We start from the raw sequence: 13,354 nt of genomic DNA, 5'->3' as shown, positions 1-13,354 counted from the left end.
ATGCTGCATCAGCTAAATTAACCATATTTAAAATAAGTAAAATCTGCACACTTGTGGATAAAAACGTTAACAGTCAACATGTTAATTTGCTCTTGGTGTGAATCCTGGTAGGATTTGGCACAGAACACTCACAGGAACTACTTGGCAACTGCCAGAATGAGAACTTGTATTTAATTAAACTGCTATTAATATTTAATATAAATTTATAGCTAACCTCAGTTATTAGAAATAAAGTTTTTTTTTAGTATGCAAAGAAGAAACCTCAGATTGACAGTTAATAACTCACCAGAAAAAAAAGGAATATTTTAAAATCTAAGCCTACAAGAGAAAAGAAGCAAGCCAATAATGTGCATTCTCAAAGAAATTCTGCTTTGTCAATATTAGAATGGTATGTGATTTCTACCTCAGGTATTTGTAACACTATTCATGGAGGATAAGACCAAAGAAACATTTTATTGGTACCAACAGCCCAAGTTCAATTTAAATGTTCTCTGTTCTCCTAGAAGCTTTGAATAATTTCAGGAAAAGAGAATTAGGAAAATCATATGCCAACATCAAACTTTCCTATAAAGCCAGATAATTTCTCTGGACATTCATCTTCACATCTGTATCATCTACTTTTCTATACTTATGAAAACTGGATTAAATACTGGTGACGAGCCTGGAAATTTTATTAAATCACAATACAAACCATTAATTCAACATCTGTTTACTGGAAAAAAGTCTTCAGGTTCATAACCTATACAATTTGTAAATACAGAAACTAGGCAGCAGTGAAATTTTACAAGGAAGAATTCTTGAAGGGACAACCTTAAAAGCAAACATCCAAGGCCTACATATAAATAGAGAAAACATTAAAATCATGTCAAATATTTCTTTATAAAAAGAAATTACATTTAATGTCCAAACGTCAGTTTAGCCTCATTTAAGGTATTTTTTCTGACAGCTTCAGAAGTTTTGCTTTTCCATTTCTTGACTTCTCAAAGAGTGCCTAATATTAAAACAGTGTGAGAAAAAGAGGAAAGATTTGATGACCCATAAACTAGAAAATAAGTAACTGAATAAAATGAGTGGTAACTACATACCCTCACCTACTTCCTTCAAGGTTGTCTGGCAACTGAATTAGGACCTATAGCACTGTAACAACATCTGCCACACAGTATTAGGTTTCTATGATTACTTCTCAAGTTATACAGAGTTTACCCCTTGTAATAGTCCACCAGGTTGTTCTTGGTATAGTCCCTCTTTATAATCTTAAATTCTTAAAAACATATATACTAGAAGATAATAATAAGTAACAGAGTTTATCTGATGAAATAATTATCTATGATTCCCATTTATAAGGTAGAGGGAAAAAGCCATTTCTACAAAAATAAGTTCTAGTCTCAAGAAAATCACGTTTATCATATTCTGAAACAATAAGATGAAAAAAGGATATGAAATAAGAACTCCATATGTTATTCTAATAATATACTGAAAATGATCTCAAGAAAGATTACAAAGAGGTAAGAAATTTTAAGTCTACATCAGCAAAAAAGCATCCTTTTTATTCTAGAGTTCACTGGATGATGCAATAAGAGTTGGTTCAACCATAGCTTGGGCGTTAGAGCATACATCACATACAGTACAGGAGTTTTTTGTATACAATGAAGTGTAATCTGGTTCTTATAGTTAAATGAATTTTTCTATTATTAATAAATCTCTAGGGACTCTTACCTATATAGGTTAATTTAAATTCTAATATATTTCCAAACCTTCAATAGCAACAGACTCCAGAATTTCATTCCTTTAATATGCCCTCTACACTCCACCACCTAATATCCTTACAAATAGAAATTAGAAGTACTTATTTGACTGACTGATAGAGACAATCTAAAAATGAATTTAGGACTGAAAGTATCCAAACACAGAGAAATATGCCTCAGGAGAGGGCCTCCTGCTGTCGCTGACGTGCCTGCAAATGCAGGAAGCCTGTTAACTATGCCGAAGGTGGAATCTTGCCTGTAAAACAGAGTCCCCAGTGCCAAATTTTCCAATTTTAGGGTGTTACTGCCACTCTCACATCATCACCAACCACTTAACATCAGTATGTCTGATGTCTACAAATCTGTAGTAATTTCCTATTCTATCACTGGACTTGAGTCACAAGGTAAAGATGTAACTCACAAGGAAGTTAAAAATTCTACCGCTTTTCCAATCTCATGTTGCATCAAAATCCACTCCCTATTTCACACAGAGAACAAGACTTCTCAGAAGCCACTTTGAGCAGAGAGCTGTTAGGGAAACAGGAGGAGAAGCCTTCAATCTTCCTGGGATGGGAAAGTTAATTAAATGTCTTTACCATTAAATCTCTTAGAAACTGAAGACAAACAATAATGATGTGTGACTTTAAAATGAGATTATGAAAAAAATCTATCACCCACCAGGCCCAATGTATCGGGTATACATACATCATTATGCCATAGGTCAAAAACCAGAAAAAACTTCAAAACCAATCCCCACTCTGGGACAAACAGATATGGCATGCAATAAAACAGTCACCACCAAGGTATGAGACTCAACAAAGAAGAAAATAAAGCATAAAGAACTTGCCCTAGCTCTCAACAGATTTATTTTCTCAGAACGCCTACCTTGTCATTGGCGTCCAGCACAATGGTGCTATGTCTCCACTTTGACAATACTATTGGTTCTTGCAGCCGCCTGTCCAGGCTCCGACTTTTAATAATTTCTCTTTGCTGCTGAGATGAAGCGTTGTACTAAAGAAAACAAATTACACCTCATAAATAATAGAAACAAAAGTGGAATCTAAACATGCTGGCTCCGAGTGACACGTGGCATCAGGCAAAGCTCACCATGTGACATTAAAAGGAGTTCACTCATCTCTGACCAGCACTTGGCACAAGTTCACACACTTGGGTGCTGGAGAGACCGAGTTCATGTTATTTTTGGCAAAACACTTAATATCCCCAAGTCTAAATTGCATTCACTGTAAAACAGATACAACAGAAGTAGAGGGTTAAATAGTATATAAAAAGTGCCAAATGTTGCCCTGATAGGGTCTCAATAAATATTAGTTATTATGATTTGTAAAATGAGGTCACCAGACTAATTAATTTTTTAAAGTTCCTTCTACTCTGAAAATCCACATGAACTCAGTTATTGGCTTATGTTTTTAAAATGATGCTTTCATACACAACAGTATGTTGCTGCTGCCGCTGCTGCTGCTAAGTCACTTCAGTCGTGTCCGACTCTGTGCGACCCCATAGACGGCAGCCCACCAGGCTCCCCCGTCCCTGGGATTCTCCAAGCAAGAATACTGGAGTGGGTTGCCATTTCCTTCTCCAATGCATGAAAGTGAAAAGTGAAAAGTGAAGTCACTCAGTCATGTCTAACTCTTAGCGACCTCATGGACTGCAGCCCACCAGGCTCCTCCATCCATGGGATTTTCCAGGCAAGAGTACTGGAGTGGGGTGCCATTGCCTTCTCCACACAACAGTATATTCACATTTTAAAGGGCTTTTTGTTTTTACTTTTACTTTCCATTTATAGGCCAAGCACACTACTATTTATTTCTCTGAAGTGGTAAAATGTAACCAAGTCAAACAGTAGTGACCATACTAGTGCCAGACACCAATCGTGAATATATCAGTTGTGTACAAAGGATAAGTGCTGTGCTTAGTCGCTCAGTTATGTCCCACACTTTGCAACCCCATGGACTGTAGTCCACCAGGCTCCTCTGTCCATGGGGATTCTCTGCTGCAGTGGGTCATCATGCCCTCCTCACAAAGGATAAGTAGTGACTGCCAAACAAAAATTACATATAAAATTAAGAACACATTATTAATAAGATTCTAAGTCTTGCAATGTTTGAAATGTCAAGTAGACCACCAGGCATAAACATTTGAGAAATGTGAGGTTTAAGAGTTATGCTGTTTCATACAGGCGGTTTTAATATATTATAAATAATAAATTATAATAAAATGACAAAAGAAAATTCATCTATTTTTAAGGGATACATTCTTCTCCTGAAACCAAAGTATTCCTAATACCTACTTCTCAAAAAACCCCAGTAAATCTTAAATTTTAATGACTCATTGTAATTTCAGTGAAATTATTTTATCTTATTATTAAATTTCAATAATACATAATTTATACTGTTTTTATTATTTTAAAAAACCTTCCAACATCTTTCTCCACAGTATGTCATTTCTTCCCTTTCCAAAATGAGTCCATGCAGGCCCTCCAAACTATTTCCCAAAGCTGTTACTTCATTTTTCACATCAGAATTTGCCAAAGCCAGGCAGTCATATGGGTATATGTTTTTCACTCACTGTTGCCTAACAAACAGCAATCTTAAAATCTGTCACACAAGTTCACAAAAGGATCATTTATAGAATGAACAAAGATGGAGATTAAAAGCTTCCCCCCCAAAAATTCTGTGAAATAAATTTCTTAAGTGCAGAAACCCAGTTATTAAGTAGAGTTGTATTATCACTTCAATACAATCATTGTTAGGAACAATTAAAATGTGCAGTTGTGTGTAGCTTGTGTATGAACGTTAATGGATATCTACCCTAGCTTTTGAACTTTATAATTACCACAACTGTTTAGAAATCCTTTTAGCAGGGCAACAAAAATCCTGTAAAATTAAACTGGGTAATAATCACCATTTTAAAGGTGTTGACAGTTTTACTAGGCAATCGTATGTTCATAAAAGCAAATAAAGCATAAATAAAATGTGATATAAAATCTAGTGTAGACAGAAGACAAAAATAAAGTGTCACGTAATTTTAGAAAAGAAAAATAAGACGACACCACAGTTAAAATACACACACAAACACATCTAGTTGAACAAGATGACTAAAACTTAACATTTAAAAAATCTTAAAAAACACCTCTTTTAAGAATTTTAATTGAATTTTTATTTGAATAATTTCAAACATACAAGAGAATAGCAACTATAGTAAAAACCCACCACTGAGCTCCAACATAACTAAGACAGGTAACTTTCTGATTAATAGAGAAATAAAATATGAGGGTTCCCTGAGCATATTTTTTAGATTCCGTTCCTCTTCCCCTCCCCAGCAAGGGCTTCCCTGGTGGCTCAGAAAGCAAAGAATCTGCCTTGCAACACCGGACACCTTGGATCGATGCCGGGGTCTGGAAGATCCCCTGCAGAAGGAAATGGCAACCCACTCCAGTATTTTTGCCTGGAGAATTCCACGAATAGAGGAGCCTGACAGGCTACAGTCCATAAGGTGGCAAAGTATTGGACACGACTGAGCGACTAACACACACATTAACCCCTGCCTGGCAGTACCATATAACTCAGTCTTCACCATTCTCAGGAACTTTACACTTTAGTATATATATATATGTATCTATAACTACATATTTGGAGAAGGCAATGGCACCCCACTCCAGTACTCTTGCCTGGAAAACCCCATAGACGGAGGAGCCTGGTGGGCTGTAATCTATGGGGTCGCTAAGAGTCTGACACGACTGAGCAACTTCACTTTCACTTTTCACTTTCATGCATTGGAGAAGGAAATGGTAACCCACTCCAGTGTTCTTGCCTGGAGAATCCCAGGGACGGGGGAGCCTGGTGGGCTGCCGTCTATGGGGTCACACAGAGTCAGACACGACTGAAGTGACTTTGCAGCAGCATAACTACATATTATTTGTGGGCTTTTAAATTTTATATAAATGGAATAATATCACACATATCAATCTTCCATTTGGTTTTTCACTCAATAATCTTTTTATTAAAAAACAACAACAAAAAAACTAAATCCATGTTGGTGAGCTTGCAGCTCAAACTCATTTATACTTCACTTCCTCATAACACTACCTTGTATGTGGATGATAGGGGTAGAGTAGGATAATCAAATAGCTCAGAAATACCATTTGAGGAGTGTAGATAGAGAGGAACTTTAGGGGGCTCTGGGAGACCACAATACGTTAATGATCACTGAATAAAGCAGGCTTGCTTAACCACAAAACCAAGCAGGCTTGCTTAGCAGCAAAACCCATGCAAACAAAGCATGAGACATGCCCCCAAACAATAAAACAATGGTGGCATGAGACCCACATCCTGCCTAGTGAACTAAGTTAATGATACCTAGGACACGCTCTCTGCCTGCATAAAGAAAACAGTAATTTATGGAAAGCTGACACTTCAAAGTGAAAGACCCTCATTGTACTGAGACCTGAAGTAATTTTTCCATAGCAGCATGACAGCCCTGGCTTGACCAGGCAGGGACAAAACTCCCCTGTCCCATCTGGAGGAAGAGCTGATGATGAAAGCAAGATGTCTACTCAAGAATGAGACAGATGGTCTTTTGCCCTTCCCCACTTTTCCTTTGATTATAAAACTGCAACTAGTAAGTTCTCAGCATTTGTCACTCTCACCCACCCACTTGTAAGCCCCACAAGTGGCCTACTCTAATACTCACATCTTATCCACTACTTTGCCTCTTGCTAAATTCTTTTTGTGCTGAGATACAAAGGACCAGAGCTCTCTGGAGCCCAGCGAAACGCCACCTAGCAGTTTCACAGACAGCACAATTTAACCTTCTGAACGTGGGGTACTGACAGCACTCCACCAGCAGAATATAATACTCTCCACTGCCTTACTTGGTACTGTTCAATTTATACACATTTGCGTATAGAAAATAAATGTATATACTTATGTATAATGTTACTTCATTGCTTTCATTCTCCTGGTGACTTGGAAATTCTTTCCAAATACTTATTTCATGAATTTCCTTTCCTCCCTATGGCTTAGTCATGTTAGGTAGTTACAATAGGAAAAAGGAGTCCAGAATGGTGGTGGCTAAAAGACAAGGAAGAGAAAAGCCCACGAAAATAGAACAAAGGAAGGTCTGAGGACCAGAGTGAGGACCTCAGGTAGAACAAACAGCACTCCTGGCTAGCCCAAGTTGCATAGGGCAGGCCCAGGGGGAGGAAAAACACATAAAAAGAGGAGCCAGAGGGCCCGGGGTCTCTCTCCCGCACGCACTGTCTCTCTTTCTCTCTCTTTCCCCCTCCACTTCGAGGCTTTTGGGTCAGCATGCCCTCATGCCTAGAGGATGTATTTTCCTGTATTTTCTAAATAAAACTGAGCTGTAGCACAGAGCTGTAACACTGTCCAAGAACTGTGACACACCTAGGGCTTTAACGTCCGTCGCTTCAAATTTTTGTTGTGACGAGACAGAACCAAGGAAATTACACACTCCCCTGACAGTCATGTATTTTGCCTATTTTCAATTAGGTTCTCTCTCTCACTAGTGTGTACATAAAGAACCAGCAAGTTCTTTATACATTTTGGTTTCTAAGCCTTTGTAAGCTTTGCAAATTGAATGTAGCTTTTCTGAGCCCAAAGCTCATCTCTTCCCCTTTGTGTATGTATCTTTAATATTAAAAGGTGTTCCGCTGGACTGTAGGTAGTCACATCTGTCCATCTTTTCCTTTATAGTTTTTCCTTACACAGTCTTATTGAAGAAATGCTTCCTACTCTGAAGTCAAAGACATTCTCTGATCCAGCATTCTGTAGGCTTTAAAGTTTTGCTTATTACATTTACAACTGTCATCTACCTGGAATTAATCATTAGGTGAGAAGTCAAGATCTATGTTTATTTCATTCCCTGCCCCGCCACCCCGGGAATAACCAATAATCTTCAAAATATTTATTGTACAGTCCATGCTTTACCCAGGGATTTGTGATGCTACATCTGAGGTTCCTATTCTGTTCTGCTGGTCTATTTCTCTGCACATGTGCCCACAACTTAATCACTAAAGCAGGGACCCCACCCCTCTCCTATTCTTGAGTAGACATTCTCCCTACTCAGGAATATTTTGGTTCTTCATAGACTTTTGCTTGTAAGTAAAATTTAGCATCAATTCACAAAAACAAAAAAGGTGGAGACAGGAATAGTAAATGGAAATGCAGTGAAATTTACAGATCAATGGGGACACTGTTACAATGTTAAGCATCCCAACCCAAGATCATAATGGTGTATTGCATCATTTCAGGTCATCTTTTATGTCCCTCAATTCTGCTCTGAAATTTTCTTAAGATCTTACAAACTTTCTGTAGGTATAATCTTAGGATTCTTCTTGGCGTTGTTGCTGCTGCTAATATAAAAAAGAACTTTATTCCTATCATATTTTCAAATTAACTTTTTACTAGAGAATTGGGTAGTTTTTAGGTTGATTTTATGTCCAGCAAAATTGCTGAACTAGTAACAGTTCTAAGTTTGCCAAATCTCCTGATTTTCTAACAATAAAAGGAACAATTGCGTCTCTTAATTCTTCTTTGTTTTTTTTAATTGTCGAATAGAAGCACTGACAGGAAAGTTATAGTCTAAGACCTAACTCTAATGGCAAAGCTTCTGCAATGGCACCATGAAGTATGAGATTTACTGTAAACTATATGATAAGTAATCTTCAGCATGATGTAATATATCCTTACATTTGAAGTGATCTTTTTGTAGAAACATATAATTGGGTCATGGTTTTTATCATTTCCAAAAATATTCAATAGCTCTGTTTAAACCATTTACATTTAATGTAATTTATTTATATGTTAGGATTTAAGTCTGTTGCTTTGTTTTACATTCTGTTTATCATGCCTGTTTCTCCTTTCCTGTCTTCCTATGGACTATCCTGAGCTTTTACTAATGTAGTTTAATCTATAGCTCTTTAAGTCTATTTTGCGTTACAGTTTTTTAGTGCTTACTCTAGGTATTACAAATTATGTATTTAATTCCTCCCAGTCTACCAATATCAGAATTTTACTATTTCAAGTGAAATGTAGAAACCTTACCTACAATTATGTCACACTACTCTCCCCTCTTCACAATACAGTTGTCCTAGATAACATCTCCACCTTAGAAATGTTCTAATTTTTTTAAAGGTCAAATATAATTTTTTTGATTTCCTCTTTGATTTCCTAAGTGATCAACTGGTTGTCTAGTAGCATATAGTTTAATCTCCATGTGTTTGTGTTTTTTACAGTTTTTTTCCTTGCAGTTAGATTCCTAATCTCAAAGCAGTGTGACTGGAAAAGATGCCTGACATGATTTCAATTTTCTTGAATTTACTGAGGCACACTTTGTGGCCCAGCATGTGATCAATCCTGGAGAATGCTCTACGTGCACTTGAGAATGTGTACTCTGCTGCTTTTGGATGGAATGCTCTATAAATATCAATTAAGTCCATCCAGCCTTGGGTGTCATTTAAAGCCTATGTTTTCTTATTCATTTTCTGTCTGGATGATCTGTCCATTGATCAAAGTGGGGTGTTAAAATCCCCCACTACTGTTATGTTACTGCTGATTTCTCCTTTTATGGCTATTCGCATTTGCCTTATATATTGAAATATTCCTATGTTGTGTATGTATATATTTACAATTGTTATATCTTTTTCTTGGATTGATCCTTTGATCTTTATGCAGTGTCCATTGTCTCTTATAACTGTCTTTATTTTAAAGCCTATTTTGTCTGATATGAATATTGCTATTGCAGCTTTCTTTTGATTTCTATTTGCATAGAATATCTTCTTCAGTTCAGTTCAGTCGCTCAGTTGTGTCCGACTCTTTGCGACCCCATGAATCGCAGCACGCCAGGCCTCCCTGTCCATCACAAACTCCTGGAGTTCACTCAGACTCTCGTCCATCAAGTCAGGGATGCCATCCAGCCATCTCATCCTCTGTCATCCCCTTCTCCTCCTGCCCCCAATCCCTCCCAGCATCAGAGTCTTTTCCAATGAGTCAACTCTTCTCATGAAGTGGCCACAGTACTGGAGTTTCAGCTTTAGCATCATTCCTTCCAAAGAAATCCCAGGGCTGATCTCCTTCAGAATGGACTGGTTGGATCTCCTTACAGTCCAAGGGACTCTCAAGAGTCTTCTCCAACACCACAGTTCAAAAGCATCAATTCTTCGGCGCTCAGCCTTCTTCACAGTCCAACTCTCACATCTATACATGACCACAGGAAAAACCATTGCCTTGACTAGACGGACCTTTGTTGGCAAAGTAATGTCTCTGCTTTTGAATATGCTATCTAAGTTGGTCATAACCCTCCTTCCAAGGAGTAAGCGTCTTTTAATTTCATGGCTGCAATCACCATCTGCAGTGATTTTGGAGCCCCCCAAAATAAAGTCTGACACTGTTTCCACTGTCTCCCCATCTATTTCCCATGAAGTGATGGGATTGGATGCCATCATCTTCGTTTTCTGAATGTTGAGTTTTAAGCCAACTTTTTCACTCTCCACTTTCACTTTCATCAAGAGGTTTTTTAGCTCCTCTTCACTTTCTGCCATAAGGGTGGTGTCATCTGCATATCTGAGGTTATTGATATTTCTCCTGGCAATCTTGATTCCAGCTTGTGCTTCTTCCAGTCCAGCGTTTCTCATGATGTACTCTGCATAGAAGTTAAATAAGCAGGGTGACAATATACAGCCTTGACGAACTCCTTTTCCTATCTGGAACCAGTCTGTTGTTCCATGTGCAGTTCTAACTGTTGCTTCCTGACCTGCATACAGATTTCTTAAGAGGCAGGTCAGGTGGTCTGGTATTCCCATCTCTTTCAGAATTGTCCACAGTTTATTGTGATCCACACAGTCAAAGGCTTTGGCGTAGTCAATAAAGCAGAAACAGATGTTTTTCTGGAACTCTCTTGCTTTTTCCATGATCCAGCGGATGTTGGCAATTTGATCTCTGGTTCCTCTGCCTTTTCTAAAACCAGCTTGAACATCAGGAAGTTCACAGTTCATGTAATATCTTCTTATATCCCTTTAAAACGCAAGACAAATGTGTCTTCAGATATTCAGCCTTCCCATTATACTCTGTTCATTTTTAACGTCCCAAGTTTTCTTCATTTATCATTTCTCTTCCATTTTAAGGATTTCTGATAGCAATTCTTTGAGAACAAGACTGTTGGTAATAAATCTCTGGGTTTACTTTAATCTGAAAACGTCTTTATTTTACTTTCATGCCTGAAGGATATTTTTGCTGGATATACAATCATGAGTTTTTTTCTTTCCACATTTGTAAAATGTTGCACCACTTCCTTCTGGCTCCATGGGTTCTAATAAGACATCCTCTGTTATTCAAATCATTATTACCCCCACAAAGTACTGTGTTGTTTCAATGAATTGCTTTCACAATATTTCTTGGAGCGGGGAGAAGATGAAGTCTTTAGTTTTCAGAAATTTGATTACAGTGTGTCTGGATGTGGATTTCTTCGAGTCCATACTGTTTGGTATTTACTCAGCTTCATGAATCTAGTGGTTTGTCTTTTATCAAATCTGAGATGTTTTCAAACGTTTCTGAAAATATTTTTCAGCCTCACACTCTTTCTTCACTCCTTCTGGAATTCTCATGAAATGAATGTTAGGTCTTCTGTATGGTCCCACAGATGTCTGAGACGCTGTTCATTTTCCTAAAATGTATTTATTTACTCTACCTAGGACCATACATTCCTCTCACAGCAGAGGCAGAGGTGGAAAAGCAAGCCCTGGTGTACTAGCCCTTTTCAATACCATGTTTATGACACATTTGCTCACATCCCATCAGTGGAAGCAAGTCACATGTCTAGACTATATTCAGTCATGGTAATAGCAGGACAATATGCCCCCATCCACAGCAAGAGGTCACTACAAAGGTAATCAGCAAAAAGCACTGATATGGGAGTGGGTGAGGAATGGATCAAGTGATGCAAATTGCCACCACAGGTAATTTTGCTTTATACCTTTTGATGGCTATTGTCTCCCTCTACTGAAGTTTCACAGATTCAGTAAAATTTGTCAATAGGTGTATTTATTTTTCTGTGTTCTGGTCAGTATTGAAGGCTCCAGTTGAAGACTGATGCCTTCCTTTAGTTTCAGAAAATTCCAAGAAATTATATTTCCAAAATACTATTTCTCTACCACTTCTTCCATTTTCTTCTTCAAGAATTCCTCATTTGTGCATACAGGAAACTTTCCACCCACCTTCCATCTCCTTTAACCATATTTTAATATTTGTTATCTTCCTGTCCCTCTGACTATAGTTTATTCTATCCATTGCACTATATTTTTTAATGATTTTTCTCTATATCCATGTATCTCTAAACTACTAATATTTTTCTTTAAATTGACTTACTTTGGGAAAAAGAAAAATTTATTTAGAAACTAATGTCTATCTGATAATTGACACTACAGATACATCTGCTACTCATAGGTGTTTTCTAAAAGGTTAAAATAAGGTACCAATTAAAATGTAAATGGTTGCTCAGATATCATTAATATTTATATCTTAATACTAACAGTGGTAAGTACACAACCATTTTGAAACCTACTGCTTTAGATAAACTCAGAACTGGAGCATTTATCTTTAGAGAGCCAGTGAGACCCTGGAAGGTCTCATTACTACATGCTGCTAATGATTGACTCAACTATAATACACATCTACATACAAGAATAAACTTGAATACTGAGTTGCTTTTCTTTTAAATAAGTTTAACACCAACTTCATGCAGAAAACTCAACAAATTTAAGAGAACTCTTTGCGTTACTGCCACTTAAAGGGGATCTTGGATCCAGGAACAATGAAAACTGAGTCAAAAAACTTTTAAATAGGGATTATCAGTATTATATAGCTATAAGATAAACGTATGTCACAGAATAATTAAAGCAACAGATTCTCAATGAATTATGGAAAAACTAATCTTGCTGCTTTTTAAGAGCTGAATAAAAATGTTAAAATAAACCTGTTGTAACCATTCTCAGGTATTACTTCATCCGCTATTTTTACACAGAAACTCAGAGTTAAGGTTTATTACCTTTGGCAACTCCCATTCTGACCGAGATCCATCTGCACTGTAGTAATATTGTCTACCTTGATCGTCAACATGCTTGAGCCACTATAAAAACAAAACAGGTGTTCTATTTTAAACGCAAATAAAGTTGAGCTTAAGCTTATAAAATCATAGGTATTAGATGATATTCTTATGAATTTTATTCCATTTGCTCAAAAACATTCCAAAAGAAATATAACAAACTTATACTAACAGACTTGCATTTTAAGTTCAATAAAAATAAGTAACTAAATATTAAATGCAAATTTATTTTCTCTCTTTCATCCAGTGTCAAGCTAGTGATCCAAGCACCACTTAACAACACAACAAGAAATGGATAACATAAAGATACAAAGATACATATATGGACAACATATGTATGTATGTATGTGGACACAAGGACACACAACCCTGAAATCAGGGTTGAGAAATTAACAAAAGGGAATTTTCCTTCAATCTTTAAGGATGAAACTACTAAACGATTTAATCCAAACTTCATACAAACCCTTAGGAAT

General features: G+C 37.0%; 1 protein-coding gene across 7 annotated transcripts in view; it reads right to left on the bottom strand.

Annotated features, from left to right (window-relative positions):
- The window catches only part of ARHGAP12 (Rho GTPase activating protein 12), a 147,429-nt gene that overhangs the window by 37,213 nt on the left and 96,862 nt on the right, over window positions 1-13,354 (bottom strand). For all 7 annotated transcript variants that reach the window (XM_055543973.1, XM_055543971.1, XM_055543977.1 and 4 more), the window contains 2 exons: window positions 12,825-12,905; window positions 2,631-2,756 (listed from right to left, as the gene is read on the bottom strand). In XM_055543973.1, the coding sequence (XP_055399948.1) occupies window positions 2,631-2,756; window positions 12,825-12,905 (207 nt within the window). The remainder of the gene's footprint in view (window positions 1-2,630; window positions 2,757-12,824; window positions 12,906-13,354) is intronic.

The sequence above is a fragment of the Bubalus kerabau genome, chromosome 13 (assembly GCF_029407905.1).
Source record: "Bubalus kerabau isolate K-KA32 ecotype Philippines breed swamp buffalo chromosome 13, PCC_UOA_SB_1v2, whole genome shotgun sequence".
Lineage (NCBI taxonomy): Eukaryota > Metazoa > Chordata > Mammalia > Artiodactyla > Bovidae > Bubalus > Bubalus kerabau.
The sequence above is the reverse complement of the archived record's forward strand: the minus strand, read 5'-3'. Positions and strand labels throughout refer to the sequence as shown.